The sequence below is a fragment of the Silene latifolia genome, chromosome 7 (assembly GCF_048544455.1).
Source record: "Silene latifolia isolate original U9 population chromosome 7, ASM4854445v1, whole genome shotgun sequence".
Classification (NCBI taxonomy): domain Eukaryota; kingdom Viridiplantae; phylum Streptophyta; class Magnoliopsida; order Caryophyllales; family Caryophyllaceae; genus Silene; species Silene latifolia.
The window spans coordinates 115076807-115103624 of NC_133532.1; the positions used below are offsets into that span (position 1 = coordinate 115076807).

Genomic DNA, 26818 nt, shown 5'->3' on the forward strand with positions numbered 1-26818 from the left:
TAGGCATAATATGACCCCTTCTACGTCGGGTAAGTTGGAACTGATTGACTTATTTTATCTCAACACTATGGTCACTCGTACGATCCTGTGATTATGGTGGACCATAGATAGGATTTACGGAAATCTATCGACCAAGAGTTCTTACGGAAGAACTAGCTAAACAGTTGGCTTATCAATTTACGGAAATTGAGTCTTGGGATCACTTGTATTATTCTTGAGGGAGATCAATTATGCAAGTGCTATGAGTCTACACGTTAAAATGAATTTTAAATAGACTTAAATCACCTCGATGAGTTGCTTATTTCGTTTTTGTTTTTCTTTCTTTTTCAGCGTAGATCACGTTTTTTAAACTGCTAATAACTTAATGGCTGGCATCCTCGATGACCCAATGCCAAGTGCCACATTGGACCGTGAGTCCTGGCTTCGGATCTTTATGAATCAGATGAATCAGTCTACTAGACTGAAGAATGATGGATCAAACTTCGCGGAATGGGAGGCGACATTACGGAATGCGATCCCCACCGCCGACGGAAGCTCAAGTATCCGATTGAGCCCCTCCCGCCAGCCCCAGGCCCCACGGCTCGAGTTAACGAGGTCTCCACGTATAGCGACTTCGTCATGGAAGCAGGTGCGATTAAAAACGTACTCATTTTTGCAATGGAATCCAATTTGCAGAAACGCTTCATAGCCCATGGTGCAAACAAGATTTTCACCACGCTCACTAAGGAATTCTCGAAAGCACCAAGAATCGTGACCTATGAGCATACCACTCGCTTCTTTGATGCGAGACTCTTAAGGGCCAACCAGTTAGCCCACACATTCTCAAAGCATGATTGAGAATGTCGAGAAGCTGGAGACGCTTGATTGTAAGATCGGCGAGAACATTGTTATTGACCGCATGCTTCATTCACTCCACGATGGTTTTGCGCTCTTTAGAGCGAATTACTATATGAATGATTTGAAGAAAAGTCCCCATGAATCGCACTCCTTCTCGTATGGACCGAGAAGGATATGAAGTTCAGTGGGAGCTTGAAACAGGATGTTCTCGTTGTGTCAAACAAGGGCAAGGGTAAGGGCAAAGCTCAAGCAAACCTAGCAGTAGGTAAACCGAAGTTCAAGAAGTCGGGACGGGGAAGAGTGGACTGGTGAGTCGAGCACCTCATCAGGCGCGACAAAGAGCAAGAATGAAAACATGGAATGCCATCATTGCCACAAGACTGGGCATTGGAGGCGTACATGTCTTGTTTATCATGAGGACTTAAAGGCAGGTCGTGTTAAACCTGTTGGTATGTCTTCATCCTCTTCTACTTTTATTCATATGATTGAGATTAACCACGCAAGTTACGGAACTTGGGTACTAGATACTGGTTGTGGTTCTCATCTGTGTAATCATGTGCAGGGGCTCCGAAACATCGAACCCCTCGTAAAGGGTGAGGTGGACCTGCGTGTCGGGAATGGAGCACGAGTGGCTGCCGTCTCGAGGGGAACATATGTGATCCAGCTTCCTAGCGGATTTGAGTTATCTTTATATAATCGCTATTATGTACCCAGTCTTTCTAAAAACATTATTTCAGTTTCTGCACTTGACAAACTTGGTTTTTCATTTGTAATAGAGAATAATTCTTGCATTTTCTCATTACACGATATGATTTATGGCAAGGCAGACTCCATGAACGGAATTTATGTTTTAGATCAGACCACCGAAATATTACACGTAATGAATAAAAAGTTAAAGGTTGGTGACAAAGATCAAACGTATCTATGGCACTGCCGTATGAGACACATTAATGAGAAACGCGTAAAACAGCTCATCCAAAATGGAGCTATCTCGGCCTTTGATTTTCAATCATTTGGCACGTGTGAATCATGTCTCATCGGTAAGATGACTCGTATTTCCTTCAAAGGTGTTGGAATGCGCTGCTGACCTATTAGGACTCATACATACGGATGTATGTGGGCCTATGTCAATCACCGCACGAGAAGGCTATAGGTATTTCATCACTTTCACGGACGATTTAAATAGATATGGCTATGTCTACTTAATGAAGCACAAAAGTGAATCCTTTGAGAAATTCAAAGAATACCGAAATAGGGTACAGAACCTCTTTGGGTAGAAAGATTAAAAACACTACGTTCGGATCGTGGTGGCGAGTATCTTTCTCACGAGTTTGATCAACACCTTAAAGATTGTGGGATTGCCTTACGATTAACTCCACCTGGAACACCTCGGTTGAATGGTGTGTCCGAACGGAGAAATCGAACTCTACTTGATATGGTTCGATCCATGATGAGTCACACCGTGTTGCCTGACTCATTGTGGGGTTATGCTCTTTTGTCAGCCGCTCTAATACTTAACCGAAGTCCGTCTAAAACTGTTGACAAGACTCCATATGAACTATGGAAGGGAACGGTCCCTAACTTGTCCTTTATACGGGTTTGGGGCTGCGAGGCTTATGTCAAGTGGATACACGAGGATAAGCTCGGCCCGCGATCGGTCAAGACATACTTTATAGGTTATCCTAAAGGAACACTTGGTCATTACTTCTATTCGCCAACTGAACAACGTGTTTTTGTTGCGGCTAGTGCGACATTCTTAGAGAAGGAATTTCTCGAGAATGCAAAGAGTGATAGAACCTTCGACCTGTCGGAGATTCCAGAACCAAACACCGAGCAAATATTGGAGGAACCAATTCCTTCAATCCCATTTGCGGTGAATATTCCTGAGGAACCTAGGAGGTCGGGAAGAGTCTCTATTCCTCCGGACAGATACATAGGTATGGTCGAGGAACATGACATAGATGACATTCTACTCTTAACGAGTAGTGAACCCACAACCTATAAAGGTGCCATGACCAGTTCTGACTCAAAGCTATGGCTTGAGGCCATGCAATCCGAGATAGACTCCATGTATGAGAACAACGTATGGGATCTTGTTGACTTACCTGCTAAGGTTCGTCCCCTTCAATGCAAATGGCTTTACAAGATAAAGCATTATGTGGAAGGTCAACAAGATATCTATAAAGCACCACTAGTTGCTAAAGGTTTCACCCAAGTGCCAGGTTTGCACTACGATGAAATTTTGCACCCGTAGTCATCTTTGCGTTCCATTCGGATTATCTTAGCGATCGCCGCTTTTCATGACTATGAAATTTGGCAAATGGACGTGAAAACCGCCTTCTTAAACGGCTTTTTGGAGGAAGAGTTGTACATGGTGCAGCCCGAAGGTTTCATCGATCCACAACATCCTAAGAAACTGTGCAAGCTTAAGCGTTCCATTTATGGACTTAAGCAAGCATCTCGGAGTTGGAATCATCGCTTCGACCAAGTGATAAAAGAAAATGGATTCATTCGATCGGTCGAGGAACCATGTCTTTATATCAAGTCGAGTGGGAGCAAGATTGTCTTCCTAATATTGTATGTTGACGACATACTCCCGATTGGGAATGACATACCTCTCTTAACTTCGGTGAAAGTATGGTTGAAAAACCATTTCGGATGAAAGATCCGGGTGAGGCACAAAGAATTGGGCATCCGTATCTATCGAGATAGATCACGTCGGATGTTATCTCTCAGTCAGGAGTCTTACATAGACAAAATCCTAGAGAGATTCAGCATGACTAACTCCAAAAAGGGGTTTCTTCCTATGGCTCCAGGGGTGCATTTGAGCAAGTCTCGGGCACCAGACACCGGGAGAGAAAGAGCGCATGACACGGATTCCTTATGCCTCGGCTATAGGATCAATCATGTATGCCATGATATGCACACGTCCGGACGTGGCATATGCATTGAGTATGACAAGTCGATTCCAACAGCATCCAGGTGAATCACATTGGATGGCTGTCAAGAACATTCTTAAGTACCTACGGAGGACTAAAGATTGGGCATTGACTTATGGAGGCGAACAAAAGCTATCGCAACCGGATTACGCAGATGCTAGCTTTCAAACGGATCGAGATGACTCGAAATCTCAGCCTGGATTCGTTTTTACTCTTAATGGCGCGATCAGTCCACTGGAAGAGTTCCAAACAAACTGTTAAGAGATTCTACGACCGAGTCCGAGTACTATGCCGCGTCGAAGCTACAAAGGAAGCGATATGGATGCGTCAATTCTTACATGGACTATCCGTAGTGCCTAGTTCGAATGACCCGATAACCATCTATTGCGACAATAGTGGTGCCATCTTCCAAGCTAAGGAGCCTAAGTCTAGCAACAAGTCTAGACATGTACAACGGAAAGCTCATCTAATCCGAGATTACGTGGAGCAAAAGGAAGTAGTGATAGAAAAGATTGCTACTGAGATGATAACATAGCGAGATCCTCTCACTAAACCATTACGACAAGATAAGCATGAAGGGCACGTTAATTCCATGGGAATTAAACGTGTTCCTAAGTTGTAGTACTCTTTTATGGATTAGATTCATTTTCTTTTGTACTCTATACAACATCATCGTTTTGATATTTATATATTTTGTTTTTCATGTGGATTTGCACGACAAATTTTGAACACCACAAAGTGAACTGAACAAACATTATATTTTTGGTCCTTAATTGCCCACGTGAGCTGATAACTCAAGGTAATTATTTTGTGACGTTGGTTGATGGTGGGTTCAACGAGCCATAAGTCAAAAGGTTGACTGACCAATCACAGAGGCGAGTTATACGGATATCTCGTAGGACACAATTGTGACATCGACGTGGAGTCCTAAATGTTTTATAACATTCGGTGCCCGGTCGTGGATAGGACCTCCATGGTGATCCTAAGAGTCGATTCTTTTGACTATCGACTGTCTCTTGAGACTAAGGCGGATTTTGGGTGACTTTGGTTTCTTTCTCACGGTCATCCGTAATAGGGGGCCAAGTAGTTTTTTTTCGGGTCATTTCATGCGTGCTTAGATCGGATGGAGTCGAGTTGAAGGAAATATTCAGCCTTTATCAGGTACTCGATATTTCTCGGGGCCACTCGAGGAGTCAGAATCGAAATGCATGGTCATGCTCGGACACGGATTCGTTTTATCGGTTAAGTTACTCTCTAGTCGGGGAAACCACTCTTGATACAGATCGATTGTAAAATACGACCTTTGCGGATCCGGATCTGCAAATTGTTTTACATTGAGTGGGAGAAATTTTAAATGAATATGAGAATCGGTTATCGCACATACACTTGTACGGACAAGTGGGAGTTTGTTGGAGCTGTGTCCTCCAGTTAGTGCGGATAAAGTCATTGCACATACACTTGTACGGACAAGTGGGAGCTTGTTGGGGCTGGTGTCCTTTACGGTTAGTGCAAGGACTTACAAATCTCTAAAAGGATCAAAGGGTATACTTTTGTATTATTATCAGTTGGTCCACGTTTATCAATAACGGTTGGCTTGCTAGATAAGTTTGACGTTATTGTCATACAGATGGCGGTGATCAACTGGTCCCTAAAAGTCACACCTATAAGATACGTTTGAGAGATGTGACGGTATGAAAATACAGTCATGTTGATGCCAATAATTGACTAAGCAGTTAGTCCGAGTTATTTGACTAATAATTAGTCAAATGTGATGTTGAGATATTTTATTTAATACGGATTAAATAATAATGGCTAAGGCGAATTAAGCAGTTAATTCGTAAATTAAATATAAACGATTTATATTTAATTAATGTATATTGAATTTATTTAATTATACAATATTGTCTTTGTCGGACATGTATTAATATATCGACTGAGTCATGTCACTAGTTGGTACGTTAATAACCGATAACCGATGACGATTTATAATTGAAAACCCGTCATATACATTTTAGTAATTTCGAGCTGAACTACGAGTTAGAATAAGGAGGAAGTGAAAGCCCACTCCCTCCCCTTGGGCTCTCGGTTTGGCCGAACAAGACAAAAGGAGAGAGCCTCTCTCCTTTTGACCTAAGCAATTCATTTGTCTCAGAAATTAGGGTTTCGGAGCATTCTTCTCTGAAATTTCTAGATCTCACATCGAATAACCTCACAATAGCTCTCTCGATATTGCAAGTCAATTAGAGAGCATTTCTAGCACAAGGGCATAGTCTCGGACGGTCTTGGGTGCAACGATTAGGAGGAAAATCTGTTGATTTCATTTTTACGCCGCACATCAAAGGACCCGAGGTTGATTCTTAATCTTTATCGTTTTCTATTGTATTTCGTTTATGACCATAAATCGCATGTTATATTTACGTTATAATCCTTAAAATTAAGAGAATTTTACGGATATTTCCCTACAGGCATGGCTTTCGGGGATGCGCTGACAGGGACCATATGGCTGGCTGCTGGTGGTGCGGTGACCGGTCCTGTGGTTGTTGGGAGAGGTCTTCCCCCTGAAGATTGAGAGGATACCCCCTGGGTGCTGGACGAGCTTGAACTGGTTCCAGACATGGTGACGAACGGATTGCTGAATTTTTACTTTTATGAAAAATTGATCACTGAGGCCCCACGGTGGGCGCCAAATTGTTTTGGTAAAAATTTACCGATTAGATATTAGTTTGATGGGTCAAAGTGATCGACTATAATTTTGAAACGAATAAAGAAATTGATGAGCAAAATCAAATAAAAGGCAATGAAAGAAAGAGTGACGCGAGAGAACTTTGGTGACGCGGAAAACCCGTTGTGGGAACAACCGCGGGGGGAGTTGGAATCCCGCCAATAATTGCACTATGATCAACAATAATTTTCGCAAGTAAGGTAGTATAATGGTGTTTTCTTTAGTAAGCTATAAGAAAGAAACTCGGAGTCAATGTCCTCCTGCTGCTGCACGCTTCCCCCTTTTATAGTTGACTTCCTAGGGTTTCCCTCTTCCAGGGTCCTAGACGTCCGTTGCGAGGTTCCAGGGACGGTTACCCCTTTTTTAGGAGATAATTGCTCTGACTTTTCTCCCCTTTGACTGACACTTTATTATCATTTAAGTGTGTTTGTTCACCTTGATTTTGTGGTCCTGATTTCGCCAAGTCATCAATCCTATTGCACTTGCTTCTCTCCACTCAGCGCCTGCCACGTGTCACTTGGTAAAAATTGTAATTTTTTCCCCTAACAGGTATAACATGCTTGATGCATGGTTTCTTACCCCTTAATCCGCTGAAACCATCGTATTTTCCATTGTTTACCTATTCAATAAATTTGACAATATATATTCATAGAGTCGTATATTTCAATCACCATCTTTTAAAACGTGACGCACCTAATTTACCCTTCGAATTTTAAACCTGATCCACTCCTCACTTGTCCCAATAAACTAGTTATAAATTGAATTTTTAGTGACTCAAATATTATAATGCGGCTTAGAAAGTAGAATATCATATACACACTAACACACACCAACAGTCTAACAAACAGCATTCCAAAATTGACTTCTTTGAACATTTCCCTCCATTCTTACACTTATAAAAACCCAATTACACCATCATCACCTTCTCATCCCATCCACATTCCTCACCCAATTCTCCTCCCCCACATAAACCATGATCAAACCCACTTCATTCCCACCAATTTTCGCCGTCATCCTAACCTTGGTTTGCATCCAAACCACCCTTGTCCGCGCCCAAAACTGTGGGTGTGGAACCAGCTTATGTTGCAGCAAATGGGGTTACTGTGGGAACACAACTGATTACTGTGGTGACGGGTGCCAAGAGGGTCCGTGTTATTCGACTACTACCCGGTCTAATAATGTCTCGGTGCCTGCTATCGTAACAGACGATTTCTTTAATGGGATTATAGGTCAGGCAGATGCTAGTTGTGCTGGTAAAAGCTTTTACAGTAGGTCTGCATTCTTGGATGCTCTCAGTTATTATCCTAAGTTTGGAACTGTTGGATCTCTTGATGATTCTAAGCGCGAAATTGCCGCCTTCTTTGCTCATTTGACTCATGAAACTGGACGTAAGTGCTCTTTTTGTTACTATTACATACTCAATTCTCCCTCCATTCTATTGAATTCCATACGTTTGTTCAATATAATCAAACGTATTATATTCAACCGAAAGGAGGGAGTACAATTTATTGGTGTAAGTTAGCCTTTTTAGTAGTTAGTCGATTCAATTCTCGAATATATTTTCATCCTAGGTAACTCGGGAAGGAACATCATCTTTGTAACACAAAGATAAGGTTATTCCTTACCTGGTTATATACCCCACGCAGGAGCCTTTGAGACATTTTAGTTATGTTTACTCTACTAAAAATTAATTTTATGCCCGTGCAAATTAGCACAGGATTGAATATTTTATAATTTGGCAAAATGCACAAGTATTGGAAGAAAAGAAAGGCATAATGCAATATGATGAGATAATGCAAATTACACAATATACTAATAGCGTTTTAAAAAAAAAGTCGTTTCCAAATTTATTTTATTTTCAAATGATTAATATTATAAAAAAAATGTCATTATTTTTATTAATCTTTTAATATGTATTTTTGTAAATTTGAGAGAGTAAACACTAAACATACCTTTGAAATAAATATTTATAAAACTACTCTATATGGTATAGAGATATTAGAAATTAAATAAATATATGACTAATTTAATGGCCAATAAAATATGTACTCTAAAATATTAATCACTAGTTGCCTTCCACAGTTTGATGGTAGAAATTATAATAATAGTTGGGTCCCACCATAATCATATGAAAAAGAGGAAAAATTCTTTTTTCCTAAATTCAAGGATTCAATAGAAAAGCTTAAAAAAACTTCGTTTTTATATATAGGAGATTCACAAAAACGTATGTAAGACAATTTTACACAAGTATCATTGTAAATCGCAATGCACAAAAATTTCAGAAGGGATTGAAGGACCAATGTAGTTACAGTCCAAAACGGTTAACTAACCCATTAAACGAACTTATTACAGATTTTTGCTACATAGAGGAGATCAATGGAGCCACAAGAGACTACTGTGACAAAACAAACACAGAATGGCAATGCAACCCGAATGAAAAATACTACGGTCGAGGACCAATCCAAATATCCTGGAACTTCAACTACGGACCAGCAGGACAAAGTATTGGGTTCGATGGTCTGAACTCACCCGAGACAGTGGCTCAGGACCCGGTTGTAGCATTCAGAACTGCTTTCTGGTATTGGATGGATAATGTCCACTCTCTCGTTATCACCGGTCAAGGTTTTGGAGCAACCATTAGAGCCATTAATGGGGGTGAGTGTAATGGAGGGAACACTGCCCAAGTTAACTCTCGAGTCGGGTTCTTTAAGCAGTATTGTGATCAGCTTGGTGTTTCCCCTGGGGAAAACCTTACTTGCTAATTAATAATTTAGTCGGCCGAGGTTTAGACTTATTTTCTTATGTATAATCACAGGTTTCAATCTTGTGATTTTACTAATTTGAGAGATGTTTTATTGCTTATTACTTCAAATCTTAGATACATCCATTGATGCCTTATTGCCTTGTTTTCTAAGCTTCAAGAAACTCTGAATTTTTCAAATGAATGTGTTATTGGATAAGTTTAGTATTGGGTTGTATTGAATATGAAAATAAGAGATTTTGCGAAATTATACCATGAAAAAAATTATTGGTCAGGTTTTGGTTGCATAGATCACACATATCAGTCGCTTCAGTCTAGGCTATGCTCGGAAGCTCTTTACATAAAAGAAGACAGAGTCAGGCTGATATCTAGTACGATGGCCCCTTGCCGTTAGTCCATTGCCCTGCATTTACGGAAGAGGAATAGGGGAAAACAAGAACAACAAAGTAGTAAAAACCGGTATTTACAAAGAGCAGTAAAAATACTCATGAAGGATTACCATGTTACGAATATAGAGTAACATTAATCACACAGAACAGAGGAAAATGGATGCTAATGGTCGCAAGTACACGGAACATAACAGAAATATTTCCGATTATTAGTGATAAAAATGTGATCATGAGTGAAAACTCCAGAATGTAAAAAATTACTTCATTGCACTGGCCAATTGATCCTTTAACATGGATTTCACTGCTACCAATCATTCAGATCAATGTGAATAATTGGAAATAATAGGTACTTACAACATACAAGTAGCAATGATGTACAATGTAAATGGCTAAGTGTCACTCACGATCCAGCATAATGAAACGGATTGTGACACTGAGCAACATAATATATGTTGGCATCTACATACAACTGTAACAATTATTCACGCTGTACCAGAAGAAGCACCGCTCTACTGCAACTAACCTCGGCAAATTAAAAGGGTTTTACTAGTGCAAGGTTGACGTCTCGTGATGCGTGGTACCAGAAGAAACACCACTCATAACTGCATCTCGCGAGGGAACTTTTAGGTATGATTTCATGGTGTCATAGACAGTAAACCCAATTGCTACCGAGGGAACAACCTGAATCACAATGGTCAAGACGGATATATATCAGCTACATTTACTATTTCCCTGAATATATTTGGGAAGACCATATAGTCAAGGCATAATTATATACTCTTCCAAGCAAATTATAAGTGCATTACCAAAATGGGTACAAGATTTTCCCATGTTTCTTTTCACATTGTGGAATTGTTAACTTGTAAGGGTACTTAAGTCATCGGTCATTTACCCTTGGAAGAGTGTTATTGACTATTGGCATCATGGCTTCACTATACTTAATGCGTCAAAAGGAATGTCTGTTAAATACCTTCAAGTAGTTCAAACTAAGTCCAGAGAACAACTGTTTCCATCCTTGCTCTCGAGCTATCATCGTAAGTATTTGCAATGTTCCTTTCTCATTACCAGCTTTATACACCCGCTCGACCTGTGCCACATAAGTATAGCTGTCAGCAAATAGTTCTTTTCAAACTAATAACATTACCCTAGTGTCTCAAAGGGTAAGGGGGTGGAATGCACAAAGCCTCACCCCAAATTATAAACACATAAATATTGTGTTTCTGGATGACCAAAAATAAAAATTGTAACATAACACCGATCTGCTACTTCATATCACAAGAAGCATCGAAAGTTTGGTAAGAGATTTGCCGTATTCCATCATATTACAAGGCACAAGAATAATGAAATTTTGATCCTAATGAAAATGGCAAGGTTTGCAGCCTAACGAAGGTGTTATTCAATGCAGATAGCATACAAGGGGTTCTGAACTTTGGGTAAACTACCTGCATTTGCCGTCTTACAACGTCAAGAGGATATGTGAAGGTTTGGCCCAGCAATCCAGCTACAGAACCGCACACCAGTTTCACTGTGATATCATTTTTGTGATCCTCCGGAACATGGGTCTTCATCTCTTCGTAGAAGTAAAATTTCAAACCCGCATATGGGAATATTCCATAAAGCGATGGTGCTGGAAAAATATAACTTGTTATGTAAAACCACAATATGATTCCTCTGTAAGTGTATTGTCAATTTAAGCAAGCAGCACACCTACTCCCCGGTAAAGACCTCTCAAACCAGCTTCTTTGTGTGTCTTGGAAAAGCAATCAAGAATTCCTTTATATACTTGTTCGTGGTTAACTAGTCCTTTGACATTTGACTTTGAAGATCCAACGACCTGTACTATAGATTTGCCAAAATTTAGCAACTATGAGACAAGTTTTAGGCATTTTCATTCAAGGATAAAGCTCAGGAACTGTAGCATATTCATGAAACTAGACGCCGACCAGAAACGTTTGGCAAAACTACAAACACCACCACCTCACAGGCTGACAGCCACAAGGACTCCTGCCTATAGCGGACTACTAGGTAAGGGGGGTTGGATGAGCAACATTATCATAGTGTTAAAAACAGTCATTATTTTTGAGGAGCCCGTAAAAATATTGGGTCAAATATTGCACCCACTGACTGCTACTCCCACTGTTTTATTTATTTAGGCATTTTAAAAAAAAAAAAAAAATCACTTGTCTCAGAATATAAGATTCTTCCCGTAAATTTATTGGTTGCTCAGTTTACAGTGTCTCTTACCAAGCTTTTCTCTCTCCCATGTAAAGCAAAAGGTATTTAATGGGCTAACTATTAAACATTTTACAGTTTTCTGTGACTAAAGGAAGAGAAAATGAAGGGAGAGTACTAAACGAAGCATCAAGGAGGGAGTACTTCATAATAGTTTAGTGAGATTTTTTTTTTTTTTTTTTTTTTTTTTCATATTCCAAAGCCGAAAAATAATGAGGCTTTGTCTCAATTAAAATCGTTTACCACGTACCAGCAAAGAAGAATTTTAAAGTGCTTACCTGGTAAGCCAGCTTTGTGCGTACTAAATCAAGAGGATATGTAAAAAGAACAGCAGTTCCACCAGCAAATGATCCTGCCACAAGATCGAGCACAGGGCCTTTCCATACATTAGGATAAGCAAGAATAATCCATCGTCTGTATTGCTCATATGCCATGTAGTGCAGAGCCGCATATGGAACAATCCGCGCAACACTAGCTCCATTACCTCTGAAATCAATAAAGTTGATAAGCATCATTAGCAAGCAGTTTAGCACGCCAACTACGTACGAACATAGTGCTAAATTAGAAGACGCGCCTGTAGAAACCAAGTGCGCCCTCTGTTCTAGCTATCTTAGAGAAAGATCCGAATAACCCGATACTTCTGAATTCTGTCTGTCTTGTCTGCAAACAACAAAAAAGAAAAATGGTAGCTGTTTAACCACCATAGACCTTCCAATGTGGTTGGTTGAGAGGAATTCAAGGGATACAAATATTGGGTTGAGCGATACTTTACAGCACGAAATTTTTGGTTTAGGCTTCTAACAAGCCAATGGTTAACAACAAGCAGCACATAAAATCCATTACTTTGATTCCTTCAGACATCTAAGTAAAATCTTTAATGCCTACCAATATAACCCAAAAATTCTCAGGAAAAAGGTGGCTACAATAAAAGAAACAACAAAACAGCATATCAAAGATAAAAAGAAGCGGGCAGCAAACAGAGAAGTAGAAAAATGAACCCGCTTCCCTCTTCTGTGAATCCGTTCCACAAGGTTGAGCTGTATTTTGTTAATCTAGGGGAAGTGTCAATCGTTCAGCCAAGCCAATAAAATGCTAACTTAGCTGAGAAATACAGTGTGCTAGATTTCTGTTTTGATACTTCATGAGAAGATCTTTGAGGGTCATTGACTTCTATAGAGACTGAATGCTTCTCGTTATTTTTAGTTGAAACTTCGAAGACATGCAAAGATGGGGTTTAAAGGGGTATAACAGGATAGCACTTGCTAACAAGTGCCATCACTTGGGAATATTAGCAACCAAAGACCCATCTCTTTCAACTTAAAATACAACAGCAAAAGCCAAACATAAGGGTAAACCTTCCTTCAGATGAACAGTTCCATAAGAGTTACAAATTGCCTTTCCGTGAAGGTCAATCAGGCGAATCAGCAGCACACATTGATTTACTTCCCTAAGTAAAGTCCTCAAGCAGACTATCTACTATCCTTGCTAATTTATTAAATCCTTTATCCTCCACATGGTAGTCCATTGTTTGGATGAAATGTTTGGAGGGAAAGAGAGGGGTACCTTCGAACTTCGAACCCTAGATAAGTCTACTCACTACCGAGACTCCCTTCCACGGTTCAACCCTCGTCCCTCCCTTTCCCTCTACTCCATCTCCCTCTCCTACTCCACTACTTTTGTATTCAATTGAAGCCTAGATATGAGTCTACTAACTACCCTAGCTAATATGAGCTAATACGTTACTCCGTATAAGTTTACTTCCTTGGAAGTAGCCGGAGCTCATTACATCCTCAGACCCCAGACCGGACTACACCTATCAATCCTAATCTCAAAAACACCCACATTTTCTCCATTAATCGCTAATTAATCAAGTCTGAGACACCCTTTTACTCCACCTTATTCACAAAATAACTTGTTGAACTCCAAATTCTTCAAATGAAATGAAATCATACAATTTTGCAACTCAATTGTATATCAACTTATCAAGTACTACTCCCTCTGTTCCGGTCAATTGTTGTCCTTTGGTTTTGACACAAATACCAAGGAAAGAGAGGGGGTCAATTACTAAATGACAAGTGACCAAATTGAGTGTGAATGATCAATTTGCTTATCAAATTCATTCTTAAAATAGAAAGCACAACAATTGTCTGAGGTACCCAAAGTAGAATAGGACAACAAATGACCGGGACAAAGGGAGTACTACTCGTTTCCGCTTTTACATAAACCAACTCATGATCATCATAATAACTTTCTCAATGCAAGTTTTACATAAACCAACTCATGATCATCATAATATGATCCCCAACACAAAAAGCAAATCAAACAACAACAACATTATCGCGGTGTCTGAAGGGCTCCTGTAAATTGCGGGGTAAGGGGGAGTCAGATGTACTTGACACATTTCGACGAATAAAAAAACTAGAAAATATGGAATTAAATAAGGGGTCGTTTGGTTCAAAGTATTGGAATGGTATGGAATGGATTGTGATACTATAGTGGCATGGAGTTAGAACCCCATACTTGCTTATGAGTGTTTGGTTCGACCTTGGAATGGATATAGAGATAGTAATAATATGGAATGGAGTTAGAAACTTGAATAGAAACATGGGTATGAGATTCCAAGGGGTTGGAATGGAGTTAGAATCCATTAGGTATCTAACTCCATTCCAAAAACCTCCAACCAAACACTAGAATGGATTGAATCCATTCCAATCCATTCCAAAAGCTCCAACCAAACACCCCCTAAATAAAATAAATAGTGGGTAGTAGAATTGACATTGACAAAAGTTGATAAATTCAAGATCAACTCCAAATGATTAACCTGAAAAAGAATCTTGATGCGCTCAAGAGGAGCAACAGCAGTTTTAGCAACGCCACCAGCAACACCGCCAGCAATAAGTTCCTTGGTAAAAAGAGGCATCTTTTCTACAACGCCATTAATGGACATGAATGCACCTTCTTCTTTCTCATCTCTACTCACCATTGAAAACCCAGATCACCAAATTATGTGTTAATTAAAGCAAATAAACCCAGGTGTTCAAATTATGGCACAAGAATTGGATTCCTGTGTTTGTTTGTTTATAATAATGTTGGTTCGACAGGAAAAAAGGGCCGACTTTTTTGAACGAGTTTTGATTCTTTTTTGGGGAGGAAATTTGGAGGGGACTAGGGGGAGAGGGGTTGGAAGATTCTTATAGGTGTGTATAGTAATTAAATGTGGATTTATGGGGCATGTGGTTTTGCATATGCATGAGGTAATATGGGCTACAAATTAATCACAAATTTTTATTCACAAAATCTCATTGAAGACGGTATGTATTCGTCATTTTAGAGTGACGGATACCATTTTCTCTCACAAATGACCCAAATAAAGGAGAGAGGGAAGCACATGGGGGTGCCCCCACCTTGTCCCCCCTATCCGTTTTGTGAGTAACATTATCCGTTACTTGCTCCGACCCGTCTTCAGCAAGACTAACTGATTTTTATTTGAGACTGGTATTTATCTGGGTCAAATATTATAACATTATCCATTTTAAAAAATGAGTTAGCGTAGTCAGGTAACACTCAATCTCAACATCACCCTCTCAAATACAATAAGTGGGAACTCAGTTATAATGAGTGCATTACACATTTACATCATTACATGCAATAAGTTGGGAGTTGAAACCCCATTAATAAGGGGTGCATGTGAAAGGGTGGCGGCTAAATTAAACACCCCCATGACACCCTATCATTACCAAATATATCACTTTTTCTATATGCATTTTTATACACAGCTACATACCGGCGCTTGTGCTCATACTTGTGTCAGTGCTTGTAGCCGTAGTATGACTCGGCTCTATTGGAAAACGTGTCCGATTGGTCGGAGTTGGTCACCAAGATTCCTACTCCCTTGTCTAAATTTGTGATACAAGAAACATGTAACTATGTAAGGAAATCGATTAGCAACGACACCGTGATAAGTGATAAGTACCAGGGGCGGATCTAGCCTATATTTACTAGGGCTGTAGCCCTAGATTATAGCCCGAGATGAAAGAAGAAATAAATTTCACTGCATTGAAATAGCAAGAAGAAATTGTGGCACAGATGGTTGTTGTTATGCTCTTCTAATGGGACAACAGGGGTTCGTTCCCCATTGCAACATTTTTTATTTTCAATTTTATTATTTTTAAGTAGTTGTACCATGATTTTACGCAATTCCAATTTCTTAAGATATGATGAAAACCTTTCCTAGTAATTAGTTATACACTAGTATTGGTGCCCGGCTTCGCCCGGGCTACCTCTAATTACCATTAATTTTTTTTTCATTTAATAAAATTACTTAAAGTTGCATAACTTTTAAATTTATCATTAATATATTTTTTAATGACATATCCTAAAATTACGATGAAATAAATTTTGAGACAAATTCACTACTCCCGCTATTAATATTTTACTCTTATTAATGAAACAACAGTAATAACATTTCATTACTTACCCGTAATCATTGTTACTTTCATTACTCCCGCCGTAATTATTGTTACTGTCACTACTGCACCATTAATATTGATAATTTCACTACTCCCGCCGTAATTATTGTTACTTTCACTATTGCCGCATTAATATTGATTATTTCACTACTCCCGTTGTTGTTTCTACCACTTTCACTAATCTCGCTGATAATATTGTTACTTTTATTATTCAAATGAGTTATTACTATCATATAACTATATCCAATGTTACTACAATTTTTTTTTTTACTGACGAAATTACTTTTCCTACTTAGGCATGCAATTTTAAGAGGATTATATATTTATATTACATATATGCATTAAATCGAAAGAATTATGCAATATTATATATTATGGAATCTAACTTGAATTATTTATAACCTACTTATATTATATTTTTATATGTTAAATAATTAACATCTCTATACATCTAATAAACTATAAAGTTTAATAAAATTGCATAGATTTTATATTTAATATATAATTTTATGATGATTATAATTAATACAATAAGTGTGCATGTTTATACTAATTAATTATTTTATTTTAAGGAAATTGACCATCTTCTAGTCTCTTTGAAATTGACCATCTTAATTAATTATTTTATTTTAAGGATATTGACCATATTAATTAATTATTTTATTTTAAGGAAATTAACCATGTTTTAGTCTCTTACAAATGTTTAGGAAAATTACCAAACTTTTATATAATTTAATTTTAACCCAAACTATATAATATTTGCATTGAGATCCCTTAATTGGGTCCATCACATGGTGCTAGTGATTTAAAACTATATAGTATAATTAATTTATATAACTTTCTTTAATTACATTGAAGTCCCTTGGTTTCTGGATTTAATATATAGTATTGATAACCAATTTTATGGGACAATTTCTTATGATATATTTAAATCAAGTAGTTATTTAATTTATCATTATAAAATATTTAATTGATGCGAGTAAAATATTGTATATGACCGATTTTAACTATCTATAAAATATTATGAAAAGGCAAGCCTAAAAATGCATGTAGACAATGCCCACATATGATGAAAAAAAGCAAAGTAAAAAAAAAAATGTGACTTGGCAAACTAATATGACATGGATTATTAATTTATTATAATATTGCATTAATTTAATTCATTTATCTATACAATATCATTAAAAGGCTACCTGAAACATCAATTTTAATGCCACATAGACAATGTCACGTAGACGCCGATAAATGTCACCTAACTTTTTCATAATGTCTCCATCATCTCCTATACATATTTGTGATTGATTATTTGGTTATTTTAGAGCTTTTGTTTTTCATTTATATTCTTTGTGATACTATTTAAATTAATGTAAAAAAAATAATTGGGATGGAGTGAGTATATAAATCTATATAATATAGTTAAAAAGCTACTTAAAGCATCAAATTTTATTATATATATCTATACAATATACTTGAAAAGCTACCTACTAAAGCATCAAATTTTATTCCATGTGTCAATTTTACAACTAATTTATATATTTAGTCTTTGAGTTATAATATATCAATATAATAAAAAAAATGACGTTGAAGTATACTTGACATCTTAAGAAAATCAGATTTTTTAGGTGATAATTTATATAATCTATCTATAAAATAACATAAAAAGCCTAGATTGAGTAGTTAGTACAATGACACGTGGCGCGCAACATTTACATGTTAGATCATTTTTTTATTTTTTATTTAAAAAAAATAAAAATAGAAAATGAAAAGGTAAATTAGTAATCAATAGACTAATTATTCATCTTATTTAAACACTTTCATGTACCATGCATTATTCCACTTAATAATCATAATTTAGTGCTAATCTTTTTATATTCAACCGTTATGGAAAAAATCACCTATAAAGAAAATAAATTAATAAATATTCTAGCATATTCCTAGCAAAAAAAAATAATGAAAAATTAATGAAAAGTAACACAAAAAGCCTAGATTTAGTAGTTATTTTTTATTTTAAAAAAAATAGAAAATGAAAAGGTAAAGTAGTAATCAATAGACTAATTACACATCTTATTTAAACACTTTCATTTATCATGCATTATTCCACTTAATAATCATAATTTAGTGCTGATCTTTTTATGTTCTACCGTTATGAAAATATTTAACCTATAAAAGAAAATAAATTGATAAAAAATTTAGCACATTCCTAGCAAAAACAAATTAATGAAAAAGTTTGTTTATTTTCACTTAATTATTTTATTTGATTTATTTTTCAACAATTCTCATATCTTTACTTTATGGTGTGCATGAATCAAATGGACAAGAACTGAAGAGATAAGAGAGAAGTATAAGGAAAGTGGAGAATTCGACAAGCATTTGTATTATATATTTTGTTTTAGGTTTTGTCGAATGTATATAAAGACACTTGAGATCGTCGACGATTGAATATAATCATTAGCGAATGGTGGTCAAACTTTGGTGAAGGAAATCATCAACGAAGTACTGACGAAAAAAGGTTGTTACTGATGGATTTTGCCCGTCAGTAACTCGCGTTTTCGTAGTAATATAATTTGACTAAATTGTAACTTTAGTTTTTTTAATCTCTTTTCAATAGTGATAAATTGTTTTGCGGATGTTTTTAATATATTTATCATTGTTAATGTGTAATAAATTTATTAAAATTGATATTAACAACAAATTACAAATATGACTAAGGCAAGATAGTGTAAATATAGTATTCTCTATATATTTAATTAAGTTGGTTATATGAGTAAATCTATATTTTCCTTATGATTTGAATACTAATGAGATGAGATAGGATACATTTGATTTTGTTGTCTTATTGTTACTTTGATGATAAGATGACAAAAGTACATTGTATATATCGATTTGCAATAATGTATTTATATTAATTCTCTTAGTATAATTACTTACATTTTATCCCAAAACAACATAATACTAATGAGTAGAATATCTTTTCTACTTTTAATTTTCAATTTGAGAATGAATGATTTATCTATTTTACCACCTTATTTAAATTATTTTTAGTTGATTAAACGTTACAATAGTTAAGAGAAAATGAGTGAAGAATATTTTAAGTCTTAAATATCATCATTATTTCCAAACTAAAAAAAAAGGTATATAAACTACGTTTAATACTACTTATTATTATTTTAGTTAATACGGAGTATCATCCTTTTAATAAAGTTGACTAACAAAAATATCAAATTTAACGTTGAACAAAAATGATATCATTTGATCACAAAAGTGATGAGAATGAGAATAGCAAAATAATAGGTTACAATAAAAAACAATACTAAAGAATGACGTAAAATCGTAAATAACTGAATATCAAGCTGCTACAAAAAGTAGTAAAAAAAATTTACGCCAACAAATTAGTGAAAAGTTAGAGCTTAACTCTTACACTTTCACAATAGGTTATCTCCTATTGAATAAACCACCCCATCCTTTCAATTTTTTCCTATGATAATATTGCAATAATTAGAACCCTACACAAATGTTTCGTGTGTCTTTACCTCTTTTCTAACTTTTAATTCTTTCATTAATTTGCCATAAATTCAAATTCATCATCCTCTTTAAAAGTCCAATCTTTTACTTTCATAAAATATGAGTATATTAGTATGAGATATCGTGGAGGGTCTCATGTGTCAACTTCATTTTTTTTATCGATTCATAAAACGACTCATTTTATTGCTCAGTAAAACATACCTAAAATATGAACGGCTAAAATAATTAGAGAGATAGACCACGAATGAAAAAATGGAAAAATCATTAAAAAACTAGAGGGGGAAAATGCATGAACGATCCTTAAACTGAACCCGTGAATTTCACGGGTCACAAAACTAGTTTTCTTTTCAAATACGTTCCTTTTTTTGTTAATCTTTAATACGGGACATTCAAGATTTATAAAAATAGTTACCATCTCCCTTTGTTGAAAATTGACATGGTTATAGTAAATTCATATTTTTTTTCTGAAATTCCAATTAAAGTATTAAGGCGATTTCTGCGTAAAAAATATAAATTTTACTGGGTTTACCCTAATCAAGTGGACAAAATACACACAAAAATTTGTTTTCCTCCCTGGGACGTGGACTCGGAAACTCATACATGGATATTCCAGTGGTCGCGATTTGATTTTTTATTTAACCACTACGCTTTAATAGTCTATAAATTTAGCCCTAGGAAGATCTCATTCCTGGTTCCGCCCCTGAACACACTCACATACTCGACAAACTAACATAGTAGGCATGTACAGTGATAGGAAGCATATGCATTTGGACATATAGAACCTGTAAATGTTTGCTAGGGAAGAACGGACGATTCAGGATACTGTTATTGATCGAGAAGTCTAAACGACATATAATGTTGATGTCGATATTGTCATCTAATCTAGACCAAGTTAAATTTACTTCAATCTCATTGATAAATGTGGCAATAAGCTTCGCATGTAATCATTATAAATGGTTCTGATCTATAAATCAGAGTGCACAACGTCAAAAGAAGCTGTAGTGACAAAGAACAATGAAAGGAAGTCTAGAATGTTTTCCCAATTGACAAGTCTCGCAATCTTTTTTAGAAACATACGGAGTATTTTTATTATTACAAGAAATGAGCGAAAGCAAAAATAAGAAATACAGTAATTCCGAACTAAATAATTAACACAAAGTATTTAGACAACTGCAAAAGCGACTATTCTTCCTCAAATGTAAAACCGTTCCATGGCGAACAATTAAAAGAGATAACTTCACCATTAGTACCCCTTACTTTCGGGCCACCTTTACGAGACATCTTGAAAAACTTCCCTACATATTCAACCTCACATCTCATTGAAACCATAGGACACTGATACAGTAATTTGCAGAAATTCAACTCCATTCTCTGTATCCGCTCCACATTTCCCTTGGCACAATACCAGTCATCAGGTACCTTAATACAGAAGTATTCCAAATTTACCGCGTTTCTTAATAAATATTCTACGAGCTCTAAGAACGTTTTTGAAGGCGTGGAAAAGTTATAACTGTACCAACCTATATCAACCTCTATTCTCTTGAGTCCTCGTAGTAAGGCGGAAGCATGATCGGAATTTGGCAGGGTGAATTGCTGCGTGTCGTCTCTATCAATACCACAAAATTTTAGGGTTAAGGTATCAAGTGTAGGACATAACTCCATTGACAGCAACAGAATCTGAATATTGTGGGATAAATCCATGTTTAATGTGAGCTGAATTACATTGTAAAACACGGTCGACGTGTTATACAATGTAAAAACATCCATTGAAAGAACCTCAACATTTGTAATCGCCCCACCATATTTTATGAATGACCTGTTTTCTTCCTTTAATAGTCGATAGTTACGCCCACTGATCTCGATTTTCGCTTCACGCAACCCAATCGGTTCCTCCTCAAAGCGAAGGGACCAGGAATCCGGAGAATAGAAGGCGAAGTACTCTAATTTGCGAGTATTAATACAAATATCAACTCGTCTGCTGTCTGAATCAAAATTCATAATCAACCGTCTTAAATTTTGATTCGAACAGCGATAATAATAGCCATAGCGACAAATAAATTTGCAGGTTACAGACAATTCTTCGAGTGATGGACAAGCCTTGACGAGTTTTTCAATACACTCGCACTGCAAAGCCTGAAATTCTATTGTTAGGTTTTTCAATTTAGGAAGATTAATTGAATCGGTTTCGTAAGGTAACTTCCAATGGAAGCTTGAATCCAATTCAACTGATACTAAAGACGATGTTTGGAAAATTAAACTTGGTAATGTAATCGTAGTACAATACGAATTTCTAAACCCTGTTAACTTGAGTTCATGGATGTTGCGGTTACAAAGTTGTTGGAATAACGAATCCATGTAAGGCTTGAAAAACTCGTTTCGGAATAGATAATATGATTCAATAATAAAACTATGGATGACGGGTGATGTAATTTGTGAAATAATGTTGTGGAAATTAGTAGAGAATTCAGAAGTATACTCTGACCTACTATTGTTTATGTTGATGGTGATTGTGTTAGTCCAAAGACAACGCCATCGACGAGATAAACAACCCGTCACAACGGCTAATCGAAAAGGAAGGCGGGAGATGATTCCGATAAGAATGTCGTTAGGGAGGGAACTCAGCCTATCTTTCTCAGTTTCACCTTTGACGGCCATGGGTAACAAACAATCAATAGGGCAAAGTTTCTTCTCTATCTCCACATCCTTTTTCTATCCCTCAATTTTATAATGTGATCACTGATGAGTATTGCGAAAATAAATTCCGATTTTATTATGCTTACAATTGGGCTTTTGGGTTGATTGGAACTAAAAAAGATAGGTCCATTGTCCTTAGAGATAGGTGGTCGGTTCAATAGGATTGGACTATGTTTTTTTTTTTTTTCGAATGGAGTTGAGCTGAATTGAATTAAGTTGAACTGAATTGAAATGAGTTTAATGAAACATAAATGAATTGAAATTTGCTGAAACAAATAGAGCTGAAATAAGCTGAGGTGAACTGAAATGAGCGAAGTTGAACACTTGAGGCGAATCGAACTGAAGTGGGCTGAAACGAACAAACCCTTAGGATCAAGAGCTCGCGCACGGTTGTGAACCCCCGCTATTGTCGTTAAACATGGGAAACATGTCAACTGGGTCGGGTTCAGGTCAGGTCAATTCGGGGGTGATTTTGGGGCCGTCAAGAATTTGGCTCGAGCCGGGGTCATTTAGGGTTCGGGTCGGTTTCGGGGACACCTGCTAGGCTATTATCAAGTTATTTATGGATAATAAGCAGTTTGAAACAACCAACATTTGGATCGGTCAATTTGATCTTAGGTCTTGAGTACTGATGTCGAGTACGGGGCTAGTCAGTTTTCTCCAAATTTTATTCCAAATTAATTTTACTTTCAAAATGTGGTAATGTTAGAATGAGTGGATTACCAATATTACCCACTCTTTTAATTATCAGCTCTTTATCAAAATGACATTTTCCTCATCTTTCCTAACCAATAAAAGCCTATTTACTAAATGAATAGGCGAAACTCTAACTTTTCCCGACTAAAACATATTTCATAAATTAGTGTTTGGTATTTTTAGCATATACTATATGTATGGACATGATAGGTTATAAATGGACATAATCTTTTGTATTTAAATATTTATAACATTCAATATTTCACATTATGCACAAATTTATCTCCGATCTTTCTATGATAAAAAAAAATTCCGTTTTTTTAAAGAACTTTATGATAAAAAAATTCATTGACTTTTTATCATAAAAAGTTGCTGCTCAAAAATATGTTATTAATAAATATTTGTTAAAAATTCATTGACTTTTTATAATAAAAAGTTACGGCTAAAAATATGTTATTAGTAAATATTTGTAAATTAACATCATTAATTTCTCGGTAAAAAAACAAAAAAAAAAAGCTTTCAGAAAAATACTCATTTCATTACTTCTTACGATTTAAATTTTTATTTCTCTAATCAAAATATAATGACTAGCTAGAAACATGAAAAATATATATACCGTGCATATATTGCACGAGGTCTACACTAATTTTATCCTAATTATTTAAATCTTCCAAAAATAGAAAGTAGGACATTAAAAATCGAATGGATAGAGTATTAAATAAACAAGTAACTGTAGATACCTCATTTCTGCACCTCCCGCAAACCACCCGGTGATGATTGGGCCGCTGTTTGGTACGCGGAACGATTTGTGACAATTCGTAAGTTTATCGTCAAGTGATCGCTCAAACATTTATGTCTACCTCTTAATTGTCATCTACGTGCCGATACGGTCGTTTTGGCAGTAATTAGAGTACATTTGGAGTCCGGGCCTAAAACCGTCTTCATTTTCTGATAACCGTTAAAAACCGAGTCGGAATGTTCTGGAATGTTCCGGATATTTTTATTCCATATTTTTATAAATCTTTTAATCTTTGGTAAACAATTCCCCGAAATATTCACACAAAATATTAAGGAAAACCAAATTATTCCGTTATTCCATAAACTAAACACGGAAATCTTTCTTCCGCAGGAGGAAACCACTTGGGAAAGGACGTAGCAGGTGATGCGCCTCTTCCAAGAGACGCAGTGCCTGCTGCGCCTCTTCCCAAGTCCTTTTCTGCGTATTTTTCGTATCTTTTCATATCTTTTCGAGATTCACTTCGAAAGTCTCTCTGAAAACCCTACTTCCTCCGTGTGATTATCTATTATATTTCTCACGCGAGTGTCCGCCCTTCTCTTCTCCCTTTGCATTCTAAACCACGTTCTTACTTCTTGGCGTCTACGTGCTTGAACTTTCGACCACATAAGCTCGGATCTTTCTGAGTACCAGCCTCGTTTTGCATGACCGACCAATTTGACCAACTACACCATAATCAACTTTAATCAATCTTAATCGTTTTCCTCTTACGAGGGCACTTTCGTTACATTTGAGTCGAGCATCACTAATCGTAAACTTAGTTCATCTCGTTTCGTCAAACATGTAAGTCTGAGGGTGTAAATCTCTCTTTTATTTATTGTTGTTTATTGTTGTAACCATATTGTAAGATTTATGTCGAAAATACAATTAAAACCGATTTCTAAAACCCTTTGCTTAAACCCTTTTTACGGATTAACAGGAGACAGACGTCGAGAAGGGACGCAGCAACAGCTGCGCCTCTTGGAAAGGACGCAGCACTTGCTGCGCCTTTTCCTGAGGTTGCCGCCGTTCCTGCTTCTCTTCTTCTTCCTTCGTCCTCTGTTGATTTCGTCTTTTCTTTCGTCTTTGTTTGTTCTTAGTTCGTTCACATAATAATTTAAAATACCGCTCATCATCATTAACATATAATCCGTCATCAATTCCCGACTTAAATCCCTTATAACCAATATTTGCGGGTTTTCGTCATTAAAGTCAAACCGGGTTGTAGAAATTCGATTCGTTCATGTTGAGTTTCTGGAATTCGACCTTTGATATATTTCTCACCTGTTTATTTATCATTAGTTCATCATTAATTCATCATGTTTAACCTAATTAATTCGTTTAGTTCATTAATTTGTTAATTTACCCCTTTTAGTCATGTAATTAATTCATATTAATCGGTTTTATCCATGTTTATCGCTTTCATGACCTTTAATCGCATGTAAATAATCTGCTAATCACTTTTACCCGAGTCAAATAGTATAATCAAGCCTTAAAATCACCAATTAACATTAACGATTTGCAATTCCGGCTTCACAACCAGAACTAAGCCAAGGAACAGACGCAGCGACTGCTGCGCCTCTTCCAAGGGACGCAGCTCTCTGCTGCGCCTGTTCCTGACTGATTTCTGTCTCTGAACTCTCGTGTTGCCTTGACTTAGTTTATTAGTTACGTATTAATTAACTATTACTCGTATTATCGCCCTAATTTCTGTTCGTTAATTTGTTTATTTATTCTTTTTCTCAAATTATCCGTTTTAAACGTATTTTCGACATAAATCATTAAATCCGATGTAACTATTGTAATTTTCTTCATTTGTAATTTTATTGTATTTCCTTGTATTTTATCACTTGTATGCCTTCACATGTAATCGATCTTAAATCTCAACTTTGACCCAATTGTATGTTTGATACGAGTACGGAAGCGATAATAAACAACAAATGTTGTTGGGATGAGAGTCGAACTTGGGACCTTGATTCACGAAGGGACGAGATCGTTCTCGATGGGATATTTGACTGAAAGTCCGCCTAGACTTTGAGCCAATGGGATATTTGGGTCGTAGATCCGCCGAGACCTCGATCCAATGGATGTTTAAAATAAAGACGCCGATCTTAATTTTAAACGAGATTTGAAAATACCGTTCAAACCTTGGTTGGTGATCAAATCATGATCGAGTTTTTCTAAACTTTTATTTATAACTTGTGTCTCCTTAAAATAAAGATACATAAACCCCTTAAATAAGCTAATAGTCTTCTTAACAAACAAGACTCCTAATCAATTAGAAAATCAGTAAATAATCCTAAACTTAATCTATAAGCTAGAATGATAAGTTTTTATTCAACTAAACTACTTCCAATAATCTGAACACAGCTCACCCGTGTTCGATCCTTATCTATTGAATTATTTAATCATCAGAATATGTATCATACTCCCTTTCTTCAAAAGAATCGTCCCGATTCTTAGAACCTTGTAATCCTCCGGGATCGAATACAATCCTTTCAAATTCAGATGCATAATTGATGACGAAAAACATGAAGTTTATATGTGTGCAAACCAATAATCTCGTCTTCAGCTCATCATCCTCAATCTCCATAGATTTGCAATCATAATAATCATTTATAACCCTCTTGTGCCATCTCACCTCGTGCCTTCCACCCCTCCACCCTCCTTGCACGAGACCAACTTCAGCAACCTCAGCATTAACCTCATCCTTATAATCATCAAAAATAGGAGGCAATGTCGGATCAAACTTAACATTCTCCTCGTAGATGCTTTGACTTGA

At 36.5% G+C, this 26818-nt stretch overlaps 3 protein-coding genes across 3 annotated transcripts; 1 reads left to right on the plus strand and 2 right to left on the minus strand.

The window, feature by feature from the left end:
• Positions 1–7168: 7168 nt before the first annotated feature.
• On the plus strand, positions 7169–9400 carry LOC141592624 (endochitinase EP3). Its single transcript, XM_074413366.1, has 2 exons — positions 7169–7886; positions 8851–9400. Exons 1-2 carry the CDS (start codon positions 7472–7474, stop codon positions 9258–9260), a joined length of 825 nt encoding a protein of 274 aa, XP_074269467.1. The 5' UTR covers positions 7169–7471; the 3' UTR covers positions 9261–9400.
• Positions 9401–9896: 496 nt separating this feature from the next.
• On the minus strand, positions 9897–15044 carry LOC141592623 (mitochondrial carrier protein CoAc2). The gene is made up of 7 exons (XM_074413365.1): positions 14702–15044; positions 12455–12540; positions 12159–12366; positions 11356–11482; positions 11091–11275; positions 10619–10735; positions 9897–10329 (listed from the first exon to the last, which is right to left on the minus strand). The coding sequence occupies exons 1-7, from the start codon at positions 14861–14863 to the stop codon at positions 10195–10197; spliced, it is 1020 nt and encodes a 339-aa protein (XP_074269466.1). The 5' UTR covers positions 14864–15044; the 3' UTR covers positions 9897–10194.
• Positions 15045–21053: 6009 nt separating this feature from the next.
• LOC141590566 (putative F-box/FBD/LRR-repeat protein At5g22670) lies at positions 21054–22526 on the minus strand. Its single transcript, XM_074411143.1, has one exon. It carries the CDS (start codon positions 22524–22526, stop codon positions 21054–21056), a length of 1473 nt encoding a protein of 490 aa, XP_074267244.1.
• Positions 22527–26818: the final 4292 nt, after the last annotated feature.